This window comes from Hyperolius riggenbachi, chromosome 10 (genome assembly GCF_040937935.1).
Source record: "Hyperolius riggenbachi isolate aHypRig1 chromosome 10, aHypRig1.pri, whole genome shotgun sequence".
Taxonomy (NCBI): Eukaryota; Metazoa; Chordata; class Amphibia; order Anura; family Hyperoliidae; genus Hyperolius; species Hyperolius riggenbachi.
The window spans coordinates 183929758-183950209 of NC_090655.1; the positions used below are offsets into that span (position 1 = coordinate 183929758).

The 20452-nt window shown below is 44.7% G+C and overlaps 1 protein-coding gene across 1 annotated transcript in view; it reads left to right on the forward strand.

Annotated features, from left to right (window-relative positions):
- Positions 1-20452, forward strand: part of CHUK (component of inhibitor of nuclear factor kappa B kinase complex) — a 70530-nt gene that overhangs the window by 41698 nt on the left and 8380 nt on the right. Inside the window, exons 16-20 of the mRNA XM_068255367.1 lie at positions 8041-8090; positions 8170-8266; positions 16817-16964; positions 17919-18049; positions 18881-18980. Of these exons, the coding sequence (XP_068111468.1) occupies positions 8041-8090; positions 8170-8266; positions 16817-16964; positions 17919-18049; positions 18881-18980 (526 nt within the window). The remainder of the gene's footprint in view (positions 1-8040; positions 8091-8169; positions 8267-16816; positions 16965-17918; positions 18050-18880; positions 18981-20452) is intronic.

Below are 20452 nucleotides of genomic sequence, written 5' to 3' on the forward strand. Positions count from 1 at the left end.
GCCGTACTCAGGAGAAGTAGTATAATGTGTTTTGGGGTGTATTTTTACACATACCCATGCTGAGTGGGAGAAAGATCTCTAAATGGACAATTGTGTGTAAAAAAAAAAATTAACAAATTGTCATTTACAGAGATATTTCTCCCACCCAGCATGGGTATGTGTAAAAATACACCCCAAAACACATTATACTACTTCTCCTGAGTACGGCAATACCACATGTGTGGCACTTTTTTGCAGCCTAACTGCGCTAAGGGGTCCAAAGTCCAATGAGCACCTTTAGGCTTTACAGGGGTGCTTACAATTTAGCACCCCCCAAAATGTCAGGACAGTAAACACACCCCACAAATGACCCCATTTTGGAAAGTAGACCCTTCAAGGTATTCAGAGAGGGGCATGGTGAGTCCGTGGCAGATTTCATTTTTTTTTTTTGTCGCAAGTTAGAAGAAATGGAAACTTTTTTTTTTTTTTTAGTTTTGTTTGTCACAAAGTGACATTTTCCGCTTACTTGTGACACAAAATATCTTCTATGAACTCACTATGCCTCTCAGTGAATACTTTGGGATGTCTTCTTTCCAAAATGGGGTCATTTGGGGGGTATTTATACTATCCTGGAATTCTAGCCCCTCATGAAACATGACAGGGGGTCAGAAAAGTCAGAGATGCTTGAAAATGGGAAAATTCACTTTTTGCACCATAGTTTGTAAACGCTATAACTTTTACCCAAACTAATAAATATACACTGAATGGATTTTTTTTTTTATCCAAAACATGTTTGTCCACATTTTTCACGCTGCATGTATACAGAAATTTTACTTTATTTGAAAAATGTCAGCACAGAAAGTTAAAAAAATCATTTTTTTGCTAAAATTCATGTCTTTTTTGATGAATATAATAAGTAAAAATCGCAGGAGCAATCAAATAGCACCAAAAGAAAGCTGTATTAGTGACAAGAAAAGGAGCCAAAATTCATTTCGGTGGTAGGTTGTATGAGCGAGCAATAAACCGTGAAAGCTGCAGTGGTCTAAATGGGAAAAAAAGTGGCCGGTCCTTAAGGGGTAGAAAGCCCTAGGTCCTCAAGTGGTTAAACACACTGTCTCACCCTGTCCGCTTCACTTTACAAGCCTGCTTTATGTTGCGGTTAAAGTGGATCCGAGATGAACTTTTACTCCTTGCATAATTGTGTTCCTTTTCTATTATTTATAGGGCATTCTTCAAGCCAAATACTTTTTTGTTTTTAGTTTATAGGGAATAAGAGTATTAAAACAAACAAGCCTCGCCCACAGGTTTTCAGAGAGCCAAGGCATTTTTAGACAGTAGCAAGGGCTCAGGGGAGCTCAGTCTGGGCAGGAGGAGGGGGAGATATTACTAGCTAGAGATTTCAGAGACAGAAGGGAGGAGGAGGGGAGATTAGGTTTTTTTCACAGGCTGAGTGCTGATGATGCAGATAAGATTGCCTGTGTGTAATGTTTACAAACATGGCTGGTGTCATTTTATCACAGGAATAAATAATCATTTTCTATTGAAGCTGTTTGCAGCTAGATTTGCTGTGTAAATTATCTAAACGTTAGATAAGATATATAGACAAGTTACTTGTTATAGTTAGTTTTTCATCTCGGATCCGCTTTAACCACTTGAGGACCTAGGGCTTTCTACCCCTTAAGGACCGGCCACTTTTTTTCCATTCAGACCACTGCAGCTTTCACGGTTTATTGCTCGCTCATACAACCTACCACCTAAATGAATTTTGGCTCCTTTTCTTGTCACTAATAAAGCTTTCTTTTAGTGCTATTTGATTGCTCCTGCGATTTTTACTTTTTATTATATTCAGCAAAAAAGACATGAATTTTGGCAAAAAAATGATTTTTTTAACTTTCTGTGCTGACAGTTTTCAAATAAAGTAAAATTTCTGTATACATGCAGCGCGAAAAATGTGGACAAACATGTTTTTGATAAAAAAAAACCCATTCAGTGTATATTTATTGGTTTGGGTAAAAGTTATAGCGTTTACAAACTATGGTGCAAAAAGTGAATTTTCCCATTTTCAAGCATCTCTGACTTTTCTGACCCTCTGTCATGTTTCATGAGGGGCTAGAATTCCAGGATAGTATAAATACCCCCCAAATGACCCCATTTTGGAAAGAAGACATCCCAAAGTATTCACTGAGAGGCATAGTGAGTTCATAGAAGATATTATTTTTTGTCACAAGTAAGCGGAAAATGACACTTTGTGAAAAAAAAAAAAAAAAAAAAAGTTTCCATTTCTTCTAACTTGCGACAAAAAAAAATGAAATCTGCCACGGACTCACCATGCTCCTCTCTGAATACCTTGAAGTGTCTACTTTCCAAAATGGGGTCATTTGTGGGGTGTGTTTACTGTCCTGACATTTTGGGGGGTGCTAAATTGTAAGCACCCCTGTAAAGCCTGAAGGTGCTCATTGGACTTTGGACCCCTTAGCGCAGTTAGGGTGCAAAAAAGTGCCACACATGTGGTATTGCCGTACTCAGGAGAAGTAGTATAATGTGTTTTGGGGTGTATTTTTACACATACCCATGCTGGGTGGGAGAAATATCTCTGTAAATGACAATTTGTTAATTTTTTTTACACACAATTGTCCATTTACAGAGATCTTTCTCCCACTCAGCATGGGTATGTGTAAAAATACACCACAAAACACATTATACTACTTCTCCTGAGTACGGCGATACCACATGTGTGGCACTTTTTTGCACCCTAACTGCGCTAAAGGGCCCAAAGTCCAATGAGTACCTTTAGAATTTCACAGGTCATTTTGAGAAATTTCGTTTCAAGACTACTCCTCACGGTTTAGGGCCCCTAAAATGCCAGGGCAGTATAGGAACCCCACAAATGACCCCATTTTAGAAAGAAGACACCCCAAGGTATTCCGTTAGGAGTATAGTGAGTTCATAGAAGATTTTATTTTTTTGTCAAAAGTTAGCGGAAATTGATTTTAATTGTGTTTTTTCACAAAGTGTCATTTTCCACTAACTTTTGACAAAAAATAAAATCTTCTATGAACTCACCATACTCCTAACGGAATACCTTGGGGTGTCTTCTTTCTAAAATGGGGTCATTTGTGGGGTTCCTATACTGCCCTGGCATTTTAGGGGCCCTAAACCGTGAGGAGTAGTCTTGAAACGAAATTTCTCAAAATGACCTGTGAAATTCTAAAGGTACTCATTGGACTTTGGGCCCTTTAGCGCAGTTAGGGTGCAAAAAAGTGCCACACATGTGGTATCGCCGTACTCAGGAGAAGTAGTACAATGTGTTTTGGGGTGTATTTTTACACATACCCATGCTGGGTGGGAGAAATACCTCTGTAAATGGACAATTGTGTGTAAAAAAATCAAAAGATTGTCATTTACAGAGGTATTTCTCCCACCCAGCATGGGTATGTGTAAAAATACACCCCAAAACACATTATACTACTTCTCCCGAGTACGGCGATACCACATGTGTGGCACTTTTTTGCACCCTAACTGCACTAAGGGGCCCAAAGTGCAATGAGTACCTTTAGGATTTCACAGGTCATTTTTGTTTCAAGACTACTCCTCACGGTTTAGGGCCCCTAAAATGCCAGGGCAGTATAGGAACCCCACTAATGACCCCATTTTAGAAAGAAGACACCCCAAGGTATTCCGTTAGGAGTATGGTGAGTTCATAGAAGTTTTTATTTTTTTGTCACAAGTTAGCGGAAATTGATTTTAATAGTTTTTTTTCACAAAGTGTCATTTTCCGCTAACTTGTGACAAAAAATAAAATCTTCTATGAACTCACCATACTCCGTACGGAATACCTTTGGGTGTCTTCTTTCTAGAATGGGGTCATTTGTGGGGTTCCTATACTGCCCTGGCATTTTAGGGGCCCTAAACCGTGAGGAGTAGTCTTGAAACCAAATGTCGCAAAATGACCTGTGAAATCCTAAAGGTACTCATTGGACTTTGGGCCCCTTAGCGTACTTAGGGTGTAAAAAAGTGTCACACATGTGGTACCGCCGTACTCAGGAGAAGTAGTATAATGCGTTTTGGGGTGTATTTTTACACATACCCATGCTAAGTGGGAGAAATATCTCTGTAAATGACAATTGTTTGATTTTTTTACACACAATTGTCCATTTACATAGAAATTTCTCCCATCCAGCATGGGTATGTGTAAAAATACACCCCAAAACACATTATACTACTTTTCCTGAGTACAGCGGTACCACATGTGTGACAATTTTTGCAGCCTAGGTGCGCTAAGGGGCCCAACGTCCTATTCACAGGTCATTTTGAAGCATTTGTTTTCTAGACTACTCCTCGCGGTTTAGGGCCCCTAAAATGCCAGGGCAGTATAGGAACCCCACAAGTGACCCCATTTTAGAAAGAAGACACCCCAAGGTATTCCGTTAGGTGTATGGCGAGTTCATAGAAGATTTTATTTTTTGTCACAAGTTAGTGAAAAATGACTTTGTGAAAAAAAACCAATAAAAATTAATTTCCGCTAACTTTTGACAAAAATAAAATCTTCTATGAACTCGTCATACACCTAACAGAATACCTTGGGGTGTCTTTTTTTCTAAAATAGGGTCACTTGTGGGGTTCCTATACCGCCCTGGCATTTTACAGGCCCAAAACCGTGAGTAGTCTGGAAACCAAATGTCTCAAAATGACTGTTCAGGGGTATAAGCATCTGCAAATTTTGATGACAGGTGGTCTATGAGGGGGCGAATTTTGTGGAACCGGTCATAAGCAGGGTGGCCTTTTAGATGACAGGTTGTATTGGGCCTGATCTGATGGATAGGAGTGCTAGGGGGGTGACAGGAGGTGATTGATGGGTGTCTCAGGGGGTGGTTAGAGGGGAAAATAGATGCAATCAATGCACTGGGGAGGTGATCGGAAGGGGGTCTGAGGGGGATCTGAGGGATTGGCCGAGTGATCAGGAGCCCACACGGGGCAAATTGGGGCCTGATCTGATGGGTAGGTGTGCTAGGGGGTGACAGGAGGTGATTGATGGGTGTCTCAAGGTGTGATTAGAGGGGGGAATAGATGCAAGCAATGCACTGGCGAGGTGATCAGGGCTGGGGTCTGAGGGCATTCTGAGGGTGTGGGCGGGTGATTGAGTGCCCTAGGGGCAGATAGGGGTCTAATCTGATAGGTAGCAGTGACAGGGGGTGATTGATGGGTAATTAGTGGGTGTTTAGGGTAGAGAATAGATGGAAACACTGCGCTTGGGTGGTGATCTGATGTCGGATCTGCGGGCGATCTATTGGTGTGGGTGGGTGATCAGTTTGCCCGCAAGGGGCAGGTTAGGGGCTGATTGATGGGTGGCAGTGACAGCGGGTGGTTGATGGGTGGAAGTGACAGGGGGTGATTGATGGGTGGCAGTGACAGGGGGTGATTGATGGGTGATTGATAGGTGATTGACAGGTAATCAGTGGGTTATTACAGGGGAGAACAGATGTAAATATTGCACTGGCGAATTGATAAGGGGGGGTCTGAGGGCAATCTGAGCGTGTAGGCGGGCGATTGGGTGCCCGCAAGGGGCAGATTAGGGTCTGATCTGATGGGTAACAGTGACAGGTGGTGATAGGGGGTGATTGATGGGTAATTAGTGGGTGTTTAGAGGAGAGAATAGATGTAAACGCTGCGCTTGGGTGGTGATCTGATGTCGGATCTGCGGGCGATCTATTGGTGTGGGTGGGTGATCAGATTGCCCGCAAGGGGCAGGTTAGGGGCTGATTGTTGGGTGGCAGTGACGGGGTGATTGATGGGTGATAGGTGATTGGCAGGTGATTGACAGGTGGTCAGTGGGTTATTACAGGGAAGGACAGATGTAATTAATGCACTGGCGAATTGATAAGGGGGGGGTCTGAGGGCAATCTGAGCGTGTGGGCGGGTGATTGGGTGCCCGCAAGGGGCAGATTAGGGTCTGATCTGATAGGTAACAGTGACAGGTGGTGATAGGGGGTGATTGATGGGTGATTGATGGGTAATTAGTGGGTGTTTAGAGAAGATAACAGATGTAAACAATACATTTGGGAGGTAATCTGACGGCGGGTTTGCGGGCGATCTAATGGTGTGGGTGGGTGATCAGATTGCCCGCAAGGGGCAGGTTAGGGGCTGATTGATGGGTGGCAGTGACAGGGGGTGATTGATGGGTGATAGGTGATTGGCAGGTGATTGACAGGTGATCAGTGGGTTATTACAGGGAAGAACAGATGTAATTAATGCACTGGTGAATTGATAAGGGGGGGTCAGAGGGCAATCTGAGCGTGTGGGCGGGTGATTGGGTGCCCGCAAGGGGCAGATTAGGGTCTGATCTGATAGGTAAAAGTGACAGGTGGTGATAGGGGGTGATTGATGGGTGATTGATGGGTAATTAGTGTGTGTTTAGAGGAGAGAATAGATGTAAACAATGGATTTGGGAGGTGATCTGATGTCGGATCTGCGGGCGATCTATTGGTGTGGGGGGGTGATCAGATTGCCCGCAAGGGGCAGGTTAGGGGCTGGCTGATGGGTGGCAGTGACAGGGGGTGATTGACGGGTGATTGACAGGTGATTGACAGGTGATTGACAGGTGATTGACAGGTGATCAGGGGGATAGATGCATACAGTAAACAGGGGGGGTGGTCTGGGGGGGGGGGGTCTGGGGAGAATCTGAGGGGTGGGGGGTGATCAGGAGGGGGCAGGGAGCAGGGTGGGGGATAAAAAAAAAAATAGCGTTGACAGATAGTGACAGGGAGTGATTGATGGGTGATTAGGGGGGTGATTGGGTGCAAACAGGGGTCTGGGGGGTGGGCAGGGGGGGGTCTGATGGGTGCTGTGGGCGATCTGGGGCAGGGGGGGGGGAAAAATCAGTGTGCTTGGTGCAGACTAGGGTGGCTGCAGCCTGCCCTGGTGGTCCCTCGGACACTGGGACCACCAGGGCAGGAGGCAGCCTGTATAATACACTTTGTAAACATTACAAAGTGTATTATACACTTTGTATGCGGCGATCGCGGGGTTAACATCCCGCCGGCGCTTCCGTATGGCCGGCGGGATGTTGCGGCGGGTGAGCGGCGCCAGGCGGAGGCGGAGGATCGCGTCACTGATGACGCGATCGCTCCGCCCATGCCCCTACAAGGACCGCCGCCAATTGTCAATACGGCGGTCCTTGCGGGGTGCACTTCCCGGCCGCCAATTGTACATACGGCGGTCGGGAAGTGGTTAATGTACCCCAGCAACAGGCAGAAGAGCAATATGGGTCTGAGGAGGAGTTTGTGACTGCAGCTTAAGCTACACCTACTATCCGGTTTACATTTTTCTGTGGAGCTGATATGGCACTTGGAATAATTATCTGAGAGGGACACCTGTATACAGTGGCATGGAGGAATACTGATCTGACTTGTCTTTGACTTCATGTATCTTATTTATTCCCTTAAAGTGAACCAGAGACGAAGCAACCTCATGTGTTTTACCATATATATCAGAGGGGACATTAGAGAAAACACTTACCCTGCTCTCTGTTTCATTTTTAACTGTTCAGCTTGCTTCTTATCAGGCATGATAAAATCGCTGACTGAGCATTCAGTCTGGCTTTGCTCAGGAATTTTTATAGCGGAGTCTGTGTTCTCTGGTGTCTTTTCAAGCCCAAGCCTGCCCTCTTGTGGCTCTGCTCAGGAATCATTATAGCTGAGTCATTATAGCAAAGCCAGACTGAATGCTCAGTGGGAGATTTTATCAGGGCTGATTAGAAGCAAGCTGAACAGTTAAAAATAAAACAGAGAGCAGGGTAGGCGTTTTCTCTAATGTTCCCACTGATATATATGGTAAAATACATGATGGTGCTTCATCTCTGGATCACTTTAACTTGCTTTCTGCCTCATATATGATAAGATGGTGCAGACAGAGCTCCCATTCCAATTGTATTTTGTTCTGTACATGAATTTAAAATGCTTTGTTTTTTTTCTATATCTGTATTTAGTTTTGTAAAGCTTAGTTGACTGCCACAAAATTATGGTACTGTACTGTAAAAGTCATTCATGTTTTCTTTTTCTACAGGGAACAGAAAGCCATAGAATTATACAAGCAGTTAAAGCCTCGATCTCCAGGTATATTGTCATTTTTCCGTTGTTGTTATGATTATTTTGTAGCATGCATGAAATATTGTTTATTTTTTCCCTTTTCTAGATAACGCCTATAGTGATAGCACTGAAATGGTGAAGACTATTGTCTTGACAGTGCAGGGCCAAGACAAAGTTCTGAGGGAGTTGTTTGGGCACTTGAGGTACTTTTTAAGTTTTACATTTAATCATATAAATTTATATTATTTTCCCTACCTGTTCTCATAGTTACTAACATGTAAAGCAGCATTCCTCTGATATTATTATTTATTATTATTATTATTATTTATTGTATTTATGAAGCGCCAACATATTACGCAGCGCTGAACATTAATTTAGGTTACAGACAATGTTTAGGGGTGACATACAGCAATATGACAATACAGGAAAACTAGATCACACAGCACAGTATGAGCATAAGGTAATGCTTAGTCAGTCACTGGATGGGAGCATGGAGATTAGGCAAGTTAGGTTCACTCAAGTGCATAGCATGGGTTCACAGTAATGGAGGTGCATGATTAGGTAGGACACAGGAGGAGGACCCTGCCCAAAGGCTTACAATCCAGAAGGAGAGGTAGAGACACGAAAGGTAGGGACCAGAGTTCTGTTGTGTGTTTAGAGCAATTGTGAGGGGTGGTAGGCCAGAGTGAAAAGGTGAGTTTTGAGGGCCTTCTTGAAGATGTTGAAGGAGGGGGCTGCCCTAATGGGTGGAGGTAGAGAGTTCCAAAGTGTTGGAGCAGCTCTTGAGAAGTCCTGGAGGCGTGCATGGGACTGTGTGATGCGGGGGGCGGTCAGGCGAAGTTAATTGGAGGAGCGGAGTGAGCGGCTAGGTGTGTACCTCTGAGTAAGATCAGAAATGTAGGTTGGACAGGTTTTGTGGACAGATTTGTAGGTCAGACACAATATCTTGAATCTGATTCTGGACTGGATAGGAAGCCAGTGGAGGGATTCACGGAGGGGTGCCGACCTGGTGGAGCGATGGGAGGAGTGGATAATTCTGGCTGCCGCATTCATGATGGACTGCAGTGGGGCTATTCGGGTCATAGGGAGACCAGATAGAAGGGCATTACAGTAGTCGAGGCGGGAAATTATAAGGGCATGGATGAGGAGTTTGGTGGTGGCAGAGGTCAGGAAAGGGTGAATATTACAGATGTTACGAAGGTGGAAGTTGCAGGACTTTGTGAGGTTTTGGATGTGTGGAGTGAAGGAGAGTTCAGAGTCCAGGGTGACACCCAGACAGCGGGCTTGAGAGGTAGGGCGAATGGTAGTGTGGTTAACAGTGACATGCACATCTTGGAGGTTCAGGGATAGCCGGGGTGGGAAGATCATAAATTCCGTTCTGTCTAGATTTAGTTTCAGGAACCTAGCGGATATCCAGGAGGAGATGGCTGATAGGCAGGAGGACACCTTGTCCATGGTAGTAGTCGAGATGTCGGATGTGGAGGTAGATTTGGGTGTCATCTGCATACAGATGATAGTTAAAACCCATGGAGGAGATAACCTTGCCAATGGAGGATGTGTATAGGGAGAACAGTAGGGGGCCAAGGACCAAGCCTTGGGGGACTCCTACCGAGAGGTGGTTAGGGGTGGACGAGGACTCATTGGAGGGCGTGAAGGAGCGGTTGGAGAGGTAGGATGAAAACCAGGTCAGGGCGTGATAGAGAATGCCCATGGACTGGAGGGACTGGAGGAGTAGGGGATGATCTACTGTGTCAAAAGCTGCTGAAAGGTCAAGGAGGAGGAGAATTGAGTATTTACCTTCAGCTTTAGGTAAGGCAAGGTCATTGACCACTTTGAGAGCAGTTTCGGTTGAGTGGGCAGGCCAAAATCCAAATTGCAGTAGGTCTAGCAGAGAGTTGGCATTGAGGTACTGGGTCAGGCGTTTGTGAACCAGACGCTCAAGGAGTTTTGAGGTAAAGGGGAGAAGGGAGATAGGGCGGTAGTTGGAGGGTAGTGAGGGGTCGAGGGAGGGTTTCTTGAGCAGGGGCAATACTGTGACCCGCTTGAAGTCTGAGGGGAAGGTACCTGTGGATAGGGAGAAGTTAAACAGGGTAGTGAGGACTGGGGCCAAATCCGTGAAGTGAGGCTGAAGTACATCAGAAGAGATGGGGTCAAGGTCAAGTCGTGGTATGCAGTAGGTGCTTGACTTCCTCAGTGGTAGTAGGATTGAAGGAGGTGAGGGGAGGATAGGGTGGAGGAGTAGTTGGTTGGGAGGGGGTGGGAGGTGAAGTTTGGATATTTCCTGACAGATGGAGACTATGTTGTTGGTGAAGTGGGTGGTTAAATCTGTGGCAGAGAGGGAGGAAACGGAGGGTGGGGGGGGGGGGGGTTTAAGCAGGGAGTTGAAAGTGGCAAAAAGACGCCAGGGATTAAAAGATTGTGCTCCGATGAGCTTGGTAAAGTATTCTTGCTTTGCATGAGCAAGGGCAGTGTGGAACTGCAGCAGGTTGGTCTTGTACTGTAGGAAATCCTGGTTAAGTTGAGTTTTCCTCCATTTCCGTTCAGTGGCAGGTGTTTCCCTCCAGAGGTTGCGAGTATGGGTAGTGCGCCAGGGTTGGGGGTTAGGGGGGGCGGTTGTGGCGGAATATTGGTGGAGCAGCTTTCTCTAGGGCTGATGAGAGAGTTTGGCGATGCTGAGTGGCAGCAAGATTAGGACAGGTTAGGGTGGGGAGAGTAGAGGAGAGGGCATGGGGGGGGGGGGGTCAGCAAGGACGTTAGGGTTGAGCTTGCGTAGGTCACGCTGCCATCGACCAGGTGGGTGGGCGGGTAGGTTGGAGCTGCCTTCCGTGAGGAGGTTGAAGGTGAGAAGGTGATGGTCTGAGGGTGGAAATGGTGCGATGTTAAGGTCTGCAATGATTGTGGATTTAGTGAATATAAGTTCGAGATATTAATCCAAATGTTGCTGCTGCCCCGTGCTGTGCACTGGGTGGAAAAGAGAGCATGGTCACATGATTGCAACTTTAGAAGGTTTTGTGTGAAACTTAATATCTGCTTCAGTTTTGGTAAAGAGAGGTTTAGTTTTATTCCCTTTCTATGCCCTCATTGGGCCGTTTATCTGCCTCGTGATAGGTGGTCCAAAATCAGTCTATTAAGGTAATTTAGCTTGGTGACAACTATCCAAAATGGGATTTCACTACCTAAGAAAGGAAAGGATATTTGTGAGTCATACTTAGTGAACCTCCAGACTAAAAATAAACTTAGCAGCACTGAAAAGGCTTTGTGTTTCTTTAACAGTTTCACAGCATCAGAACTTTGTTTCTCTTACCCAAGCCTCATTTTTAGCTGCACAGAAGAAAACTGCCCGGGCTTTTTTCCCCTGATGCTGTGCAAAGCATGATGGAATTTCTGATGTTCTGATGTTGTTGTTCTCGTTGTGATGTTCTGTGCAATTTTTTATTTTTTTTAACATTTTGAATTTGATATTTGAAGCCTAGTATGTGCAGCTGGGAGGGGTGATCAGGACACAGGATAGTTGGAACTGTGTCTTATGCTCCCTCCCACCTCCTTTCAACCAAAAAGATGGCAGACCCCATGAATCACAAACATTTGCCTGTTTTTCTTAAAACAGGGCGAGTAAGAGATTATATTACCAATCTATTCTAATTAACATAACTAATGTAACTTAATGACATTATGTTTGTTTAGGCTGAAGTTCCCCTTTAACCACTTGAGGCCCACAGTCTTTTCGCCCCGTAAGGACCAGAGCCTTTTTTTCCATTCAGACCACTGCAGCTTTCACGGTTTATTGCTCGGTCATACAACCTACCACCTAAATGAATTTTACCTCCTTTTCTTGTCACTAATACAGCTTTCTTTTGGTGCTATTTTATTGCTACTGCGAGTTTTACTTATTAATATATTCATCAAAAAAGACATGAATTTTGTCAAAAAAATGACTTTTTTAACTTTCTGTGCTGACATTTTTCAAATAAATGTCTTTGATAAAAAAAAAAAACATTCAGGGTATATTTATTGGATTGGGTAAAAGTTATAGCGTTTACAAACTATGGTGCCAAAAGTGAATTTTCCCATTTTGAAGCATCTCTGGCTTTCTGACCACCTGTTATGTTTCATGAGGTGCTAAAATTCCAGGATAGTAAAAATACCCCCCAAATGACTCCATTTTGGAAAGAAGACATCCCAAAGTTATTTAGTGAGAGGCATGGTGAGTTCATAGATTTTATTTTTTTTGTCACAAGTTAGCGGAAAATGACACTTTCTGACAAAAAAAGTTTCCATTTCTTCTAACTTGCGACAAAAAAAAAATGAAATCTGCCACGGACTCACTATGCTCCTCTCTGAATACCTTGAAGTGTCTACTTTCCAAAATGGGGTCATTTGTGGGGTGTGTTCACTGTCCTGGCATTTTGGGGGGTGCCTAATTGTAAGCACCCCTGTAAAGCCTAAAGATGCTCATTGGACTTTGGGCCCCTTAGCGCAGTTAGGCTGCAAAAAAGTGCCACACATGTGGTATTGCCGTACTCAGGAGAAGTAGTATAATGTGTTTGGGGGTGTATTTTTACACATACCCATGCTGGGTGGGAGAAATATCCCTGTAAATGACACCTTGAAACCAGTCTTGAAACCAAATGCCGCAAAATGACCCTTGAAATCCTAAAGGTACTCATTGGACTTTGGGCCCCTTAGTGCAGTTAGGGTGCAAAAAAGTGTCACACATGTGGTATCGCCGTACTCAGAAGTAGTATAATGTGTTTTGTGGTGTATTTTTACATATAACCATGCTGGGTGGGAGAAATATCTCTGTAAATGGCACATTTTTGATTTATTTTTTTTTAAACACAATTGTCCATTTACAGAGAGATTTCTCCCACCCAGCATGGGTATGTGTAAAAATACACCACAAAACACATTATACTACTTCTCCCGAGTACGGCGATACCACATGTGTGACACTTTTTTGCAGCCTAGGTGCGCTAAGGGGCCCAACGTCCTATTCACAGGTCATTATGAGGCATTTGTTTTCTAGACTACTCCTCACGGTTTAGGGCCCCTAAAATGCCAGGGCAGTATAGGAACCCCACAAGTGACCCCATTTTAGAAAGAAGACACCCCAAGGTATTCCGTTAGGTGTATGGCGAGTTCATACAAGATTTTATCTTTTGTCACAAGTTAGTGAAAAATGACACTTTGTGAAAAAAACAATAAAAATCAATTTCCGCTAACTGTTGACAAAAAATAAAATCTTCTATGAACTCGTCATACACCTAACAGAATACCTTGGGGTGTCTTTTTTCTAAAGTGGGGTCACTTGTGGGGTTCCTATACTGCCCTGACATTTTACGGGCCCAAAACCGTGAGTAGTCTGGAAACCAAATTTCTCACAATGACTGTTCAGGGGTATAAGCATCTGCAAATTTTGATGACAGGTGGTCTATGAGGGGGCAAATTTTGTGGAACCGGTCATAAGCAGGGTGGCCTCTTAGATGACAGGTTGTATTGGGCCTGATCTGATGGATAGGAGTGCTAGGGGGGGTGACAGGAGGTGATTGATGGGTGTCTCAGGTGGTGGTTAGAGGGGAAAATAGATGCAATCAATGCACTGGGGAGGTGATCGGAAGGGGGTCTGAGGGTTTGGCCGAGTGATCAAGAGCCCACACGGGGGAAAATTAGGGCCTGATCTGATGGGTAGGTGTGCTAGGGGGTGACAGGTGGTGACAGGAGGTGATTGATGGGTGTCTCAAGGTGTGATTGGAGGGGGGAAATAGATGCAAGCAATGCACTGGCGAGGTGATTAGGGCTGGGGTCTGAGGGCGTTCTGAGGGTGTGGGCGGGTGATTCGGTGCCCTAGGGGCAGATAGGGGTCTAATCTGATGGGTATCAGTGACAGGGGCTGATTGATGGGTGATCAGTGGATGATTAGATGGCAGAACAGATGTAAACAATGCACTTTGGAGGTGATCTGAGGGTAGGTCTGGGGCAATCTGATGGTGTGGGTGATCAGATTGCCCGCAAGGGGCAGGTTAGGGGCTGATTGATGGGTGGCAGTGACAGGGGGTGATTGATGGGTGGCAGTGACAGGGGGTGATTGATGGGTGGCAGTGACAGGGGGTGATTGATGGGTGGCAGTGACAGGGGGTGATTGATGGGTGATTGATAGGTGATTGACAGGTGATCAGTGGGTTATTACAGGGAAGAAGAGATGTAAATATTGCACTGGCGAATTGATAAGGGGGGGGTCTGAGGGCAATCTGAGCGTGTGGGGCGGGTGATTGGGTGCCCGCAAGGGGCAGATTAGGGTCTATTCTGATGGGTAACAGTGACAGGTGGTGATGGGGGGTGATTGATGGGTAATTAGTGGGTGTTTAGGGTAGAGAACAGATGTAAACACTGCACTTGGGAGGTGATCTGATGTTGGATCTGCGGGCGATCTATTGGTGTGGGTGGGTGATCAGATTGCCCGCAAGGGGCAGGTTAGGGGCTGATTGATGGGTGGCAGTGACAGGGGGGATTAATGGGTGATTGACAGGTGATCAGGGGGGATAGATGCATACAGTACACGGGGGGGGGGGGTCTGGGGAGAATCTGAGGGGTGGGGGGTGATCAGGAGGGAGCATGGGGCAGTTTAGGGTTAAAAAAAAATAGTGTTGACAGATAGTGACAGGGAGTGATTGATGGGTGATTAGGGGGGTGATTGGGTGCAAACAGGGGTCTGGGGGGTGGGCAGGGGGGGTCTGAGGGGTGCTATGGGCGATCAGAGGGAAGTGGGGGGCAGGATCAGTGTGCTTGGTGCAGACTAGGGTGGCTGCAGCCTGCCCTAGTGGTCCCTCGGACACTGGGACCACCAGGGCAGGAAGCAGCCAGTATAATAGGCTTTGTATACATTACAAAGCCTATTATACTAAGTACATGCGGTGATCCGGGTGCTAGTAACCCGCCGGCGCTTCCGAACGGCCGGCAGGTTACAGCACGAGGGGGGCGGAGCCAGTTGCCGGCGGCTGATCGCGTCACGAATGACGCGATCGCCACATAACCACGCCTGCCTCCGCCGATGGGCGTATTGCGGTCGTTTAGGCCCAGTCTTTGCCGCCACCCATCGGCTGGGGGCGGTCGGAAGTGGTTAAAGTAAGCAATTGGTTATTCATGACCCTTCCAACATAAACAGAATGGTCATTTGGGGTGTTTCCCCTTGAGTAGATATCTAGAATTTCCTTTTGTGTTTATTGGACAAAATGAGTTGAAGCCTTATAGAGTGGATACAAGCAACCAAAATACTAATACTACTCCAGTCTACCCAAAAGCGAGACTAAAAAAAGTACCGTAATTCAGCTATTTTAACCTTTAGACTACCACTCATTTTTAAAATTGGCTACATGCCTGTGCCAGCTATTTTGGAATACTGGTCTTTAGGTGTTTCCAATTGTTGGCCTCCTTTCATCACGGATGTCTAAAGGAGTATCTTCATCAAAACTACTTCCGAAGATGTACTTTAAGGTGTCCGCAGCGTAAGGAAGCGACTGTCTAAAGGTATTTGTAGCAGGCAAATGAAGTCTTCTGGTAAAATGTATGGAGGCAGAAATCTCACTTCAGTCTAAGGGTTAAAAGTGCTTTGGTATCCTTCCCTGCCTCTTTAACAAGAGTTAAAGGGTACCTGTGAGTTTAAAAAGTTAGATACTCCAGTAAAAGCGCCTAGATAATCCAGAGGATTCTCCCATCCCTCTCAAGCTCACTTTTCCAGTGCTGTGACCCTTCGAACTTATTTCACAAGGTCTTATTGAATAGGTTTGTGCGGCTCTGCTCCTGTCCGTGTACAAGCGTGGCTGAGCTGGGCAGCGGTAAGACAAACTTGTGCCTGTGCAGTAGCATGGAGCCACCCAGGCACAGCTTTTTCCTCCATGCTACTGTGCAGGTGTAGGCCATCTGTGTGCCTGTGCAGTCGCGTTCATGTGTACATGGAGAGGAACGTGGAGAAGTGGAAAGTGAAGCGGAACTTCAAATGTTAGGGCTGAGACACACCAGAAAAGCTCCCCAAAGGCTAGAGGTTTCAAAAGCTCTTCCCAATGTAATGCTATGTTGTTTTTTTTTACAAAACCTCTTCGCTCCAGTGTGCATAGACACATAGGATAACATTAGCAGGAGGTTGCAAAAACTCAATCCGCTCAGAAAAACTCCTCTGGTGTGCACCAGGCCTAAGGCCCAGTGCACACCAAAACCGCTAGCAGATCCGCAATACGCGAGCGGTTTTGGGAGCTGATTTCAGAGCGATTCTAGGTATGTTTAGAGAGGTTTTCTAAACATACCTAGCGGTTTTGCGTGCGTTTTTGTGTAGCAGATTACACATATTGTTACAGTAAAAGCTGTTACTGAACAGCTACTGTAACAAAAATGCCTGGCAAGCCGCTCTGAACTAGCGTTTTTCAGAGCGGTTTGCGTTTTTCCTATACTTTACATTGAGGACGAAACGCTTCCGAAAACCGCAAACGCGCAGCAGGAGGCGCGTTTGCGGCTTGGCAAAAACCGCAAACCGCCGGTGTGCACCATCCCATTGCAATACATTAGACAAGCGTTTTTAGAGGCGGATGCGGCCGGCGGATCGCTCCAAAAACCGCTCGGTGTGCACTGGGCCCAAGAGTGCAGTACTGAAACTATATAGCTTTAAAGATTGTCTAACTGTGGTCACAGGCATGTACAAACCTGAGTTGGTGGCCTTTTTTTTTTTTCTTTTCCTCTCTCACTCAATGTACTTTGCTTTTTAGTCGACTTCTTGGCTGTAAGCAGAAAATTATTGATCTCCTACCACAAATTGAGATGACAATAAATAATATAAAGGAAGCAGACAGCTCCCTCATGCAGATGCAGGCAAAGAGGCAGAGGGAAATCTGGCACCTTCTGAAAATTGCATGCGTAAGTAACTACTGTATGTTCAGCCATTCTTTAGTGTCAATGACTCCATTAAAGAAATCCTTTTTGTTGATTGATTTTTTTTTCTACTAAAATTGTAGACCTTGCAGTTACTTGAATTCGCTGTCACGGAATATGTACAGGGCCAACGGAATATGTTGGCATTTTATAGATCAATAATATGTTGAAAGAGTAAGGCTCGGTTCACACTGTGTGTTATAATATTATTATTATTTTATTAAGCACCAACATATTCCAGTGTATGCAGTTTAATGTGTGTGAACTGCAAATGCGTTACACAATACACATTAATTCAAAGCCTGCAACCATTGAGTTACAATAAAGCAATGGGTATGATTCACAAAACTTTTACACCCGTTTCCTCCGTTGTCACCTTATCCATTTTACTTTTTTAAGCTCCCAAAGAGCAAAAATAAAATATAATTAAGGGTTGAAAAGTATTATTGAAATGAAGTTAATCAGGAACAACTTACTTTGAGTTATTATTGTGCTTATAAAATGTGCTGAAAGATTATTATCAATTAGGTGATCAGTAAGTAGTTAATGAGAAGTTTTGTGAATAAGAGCCTAAAGCGTTACAACGCAGAGATGTGAACAGGCCCATAGATTTGTATTGGCAGAAAGTTGATTGGCAGAATTATTCTGCAATGCAATGAATGCTGCATGTAAGGTGCATAAAGGCTCTCAGTATTATTAAAGCAGTGGAGAAAAAACTAACTTATTTCGATCTAGTTGCTATAAATTAATATTAATAAGTTAAAGTGGTTAAGTCTGATTTTACCTTTTGACTTGTAATTACATTTCAACATCCTTGAAAGATAATAAACTTTCATTACTGGGACAAGTCCTTCACATTTATAGCAATAGTAATATGAAATCTCTGCATTAATATAGAAAATATACCTAATTTTTGTATTCTCTGCTAATATCTGTTAGACCCAAAGCTCTGCACGCTCGTTGGGACCTTCCAGTTTAGAGAACTCATCTGGTACTCCCCCGTCAGGCTGGTCAGACCCAAATTCTCCGCAAGCTCTTTCATCAATGCTGATTCCAAAGGACAAGAACAGGTACCCACCTAAAATGCAAAGACTTCACCAATTTCTTTAGTGATCATATGTTTTTGTTGATACTCTGGAAGTAATTGGGGTTCCCAGTCATATAACAGCAGCTAAGATACAAAACTGAATGTAAGTAGAGGTCAATAACTTCCTGAGTGACAAAACAATAAATAGAATTGAACATGTTTTGAAGGACTCTCCTTCCTCTTCAAGTCTGCGTAAAAAACAAAGCCACATTCGGAAAACCTACTGATTACTCAATTAGTTCCCTAAAAATATTTATATTAGGTTTTGAGGCAAAACATTTTCTAGGTGTTTTATGGGTTCATTTTTTTTTGGGGGGGGGGGGGGTGAGTGTGGCAATGATTCTTATTACAACTGAAAGTGGAATTAGTCTGATATAACCTACAATCATGACTTGCCTCCCCAAACCTCATTGCCCATGTAGTTATCTTGCTGGCCTGTTCTAAAAATGCAATTCCCCCAGGTCACATTAGACCTGGTGCTAATTACGTCTTAATATAGCTTTGGCATTCACAGTGCTTTACAGACTGTATAATCTTGTTTCTAATTGTCCCTAGAAGGGGTTCACAATCTAATTCCTGCCATAGTCCATCATAGGTTTAAAGGCCAATTTGTGTGGGCCAGCAAATGTTTTTGGGATGTGAGAGGAAACCAGAGTGCCCTAAAGGAAACTCACACAAACATGGGGAGACCTTGTTGTTTTTCCTTTCTGGTGAAAAAAAGTACCCTTTAGATTTTGTTGCTGGGAAGATCTTAGTACAGAATGCACACCACTTTCTTTTGAAAAAAAAATGAAATGTATTTTTTTTCCCCCAGGGAAGCCTTTAAGCGTGCCATAGATGAGAATCTGTTATATCAGAAGCAGCTCAGTACCCTAATCATGGAAAGCACAAAGGAGCAGCAAAACAGTTTAGTGGTAAGATTTTTCTTTTTCATTGTCTTTATGAGTGCTGGTCAACTGTATAGCAGTAGTATATCTTCTTAGGTAGGGAGCACACTTGACATAGCGGTTTTCCATGCAATTTCTGGGTTTCTGGTGTTTTGCATTTGCTCTGCGATCACGTTTGCCAATACGCAATTTTCATGCACATTTAACCTAATGTTTTGTTAAGCAAACTTCAAGCGCATTCACTGGTTCTTGTAACTCTCACTTAGATTTACGTTTGTCAGCTCTTCCTGATATAACTGCTCCCACTGTGTTGGCTTTGAAAGGTTCCTTCTGCAGCCTGGATATTGTGCTCTGTATCTTGATATTCAAAATGATTTAATACAACTGTACAGGCAAAAATTAAGTTATACTAATTTCCCGGCTGGTTTTGTTAAATTCACCCTACGAGACACTCCGTGCGGCCACTTCCAACGCTTAGCTCCACCCCCTTCCAGATGGGTGCTATAGCACTTTCTGTTTCGGAGCTAGTGCCAAGTGGCCACACAGAGGGTCTTGGCAGGTGAGTTAAACAAAAAACCCCGGGAAATCAATATAACTTATAAAAGAGCACGCTGTACATGCGAGGCAAATTTTTACTGTATTGTTTCTTTAAAGTGATCCTTAAGCCAACTAAAAAAAATGAGATTTACTCACCTGGGGCTTCCCTCAGCCCCCAGCAGCCGATCGGTGCCCTCGCAGCTCCGCTCCGATGTCCCAGGACCCGCCGGCGAGCACTTCCGGTTTGGCAGTCACCGGCCGACAGGCATGGGAACGCGAGTGATTGTTCGCGTTCCCAGCCTGTATATCGCCCCCTATGCTGCTATTGCGGCCAGCTGGTTGTTTTTTTGTTGGCTTAAGGATCACTTTAAAGAGAACCAGAGACGAAGAATAAATAGATTTATACATACCTGGGGCTTCCTCCAGCCCCATAAGCCTGGATCGCTCCCACGCCGCCTTTCTCCACTGCCTCTATCCGCCGGTACTGGGTCCTGTCATTTTGGCCAGTCAGGACCAGTCAACGCAAGCGCAGTGCGCTCCCTCCGTACTTCGCAGGCGCATGCGTAAAGAGACAGAGGGAGTCCCTGTGGATGCGGAAAACTGTCCATGTCCGGCGGAAGTGACTGGACCCGGTACCGGCAGATAGACAGCGGAGGAAGGCGGCGTGGGAGCGATCCAGGTTTATGGGGGTGGAGGAAGCACCAGGTATGCATAAAATCTTTTTCCATTTTTAAGATTCCCCTTGTCTCTGGTTCCCATTAATCAAAGCTCATAAAAAGTCCACTTCAGAATAGGCCAATGTTTTGTTCTTAGCTATTCTTGGGTTCTTTTAGCTGCGTGTTTTGGGCCACTGTCCTATGACTTGTGACTGAGAAAAAGCATTCTAACACAAGGTGGTATGAGTCACTCCAGAGTATCTGGATAGTCCAGAGCCTGGCTGGAATAGAGCAGGAATCCGCGTG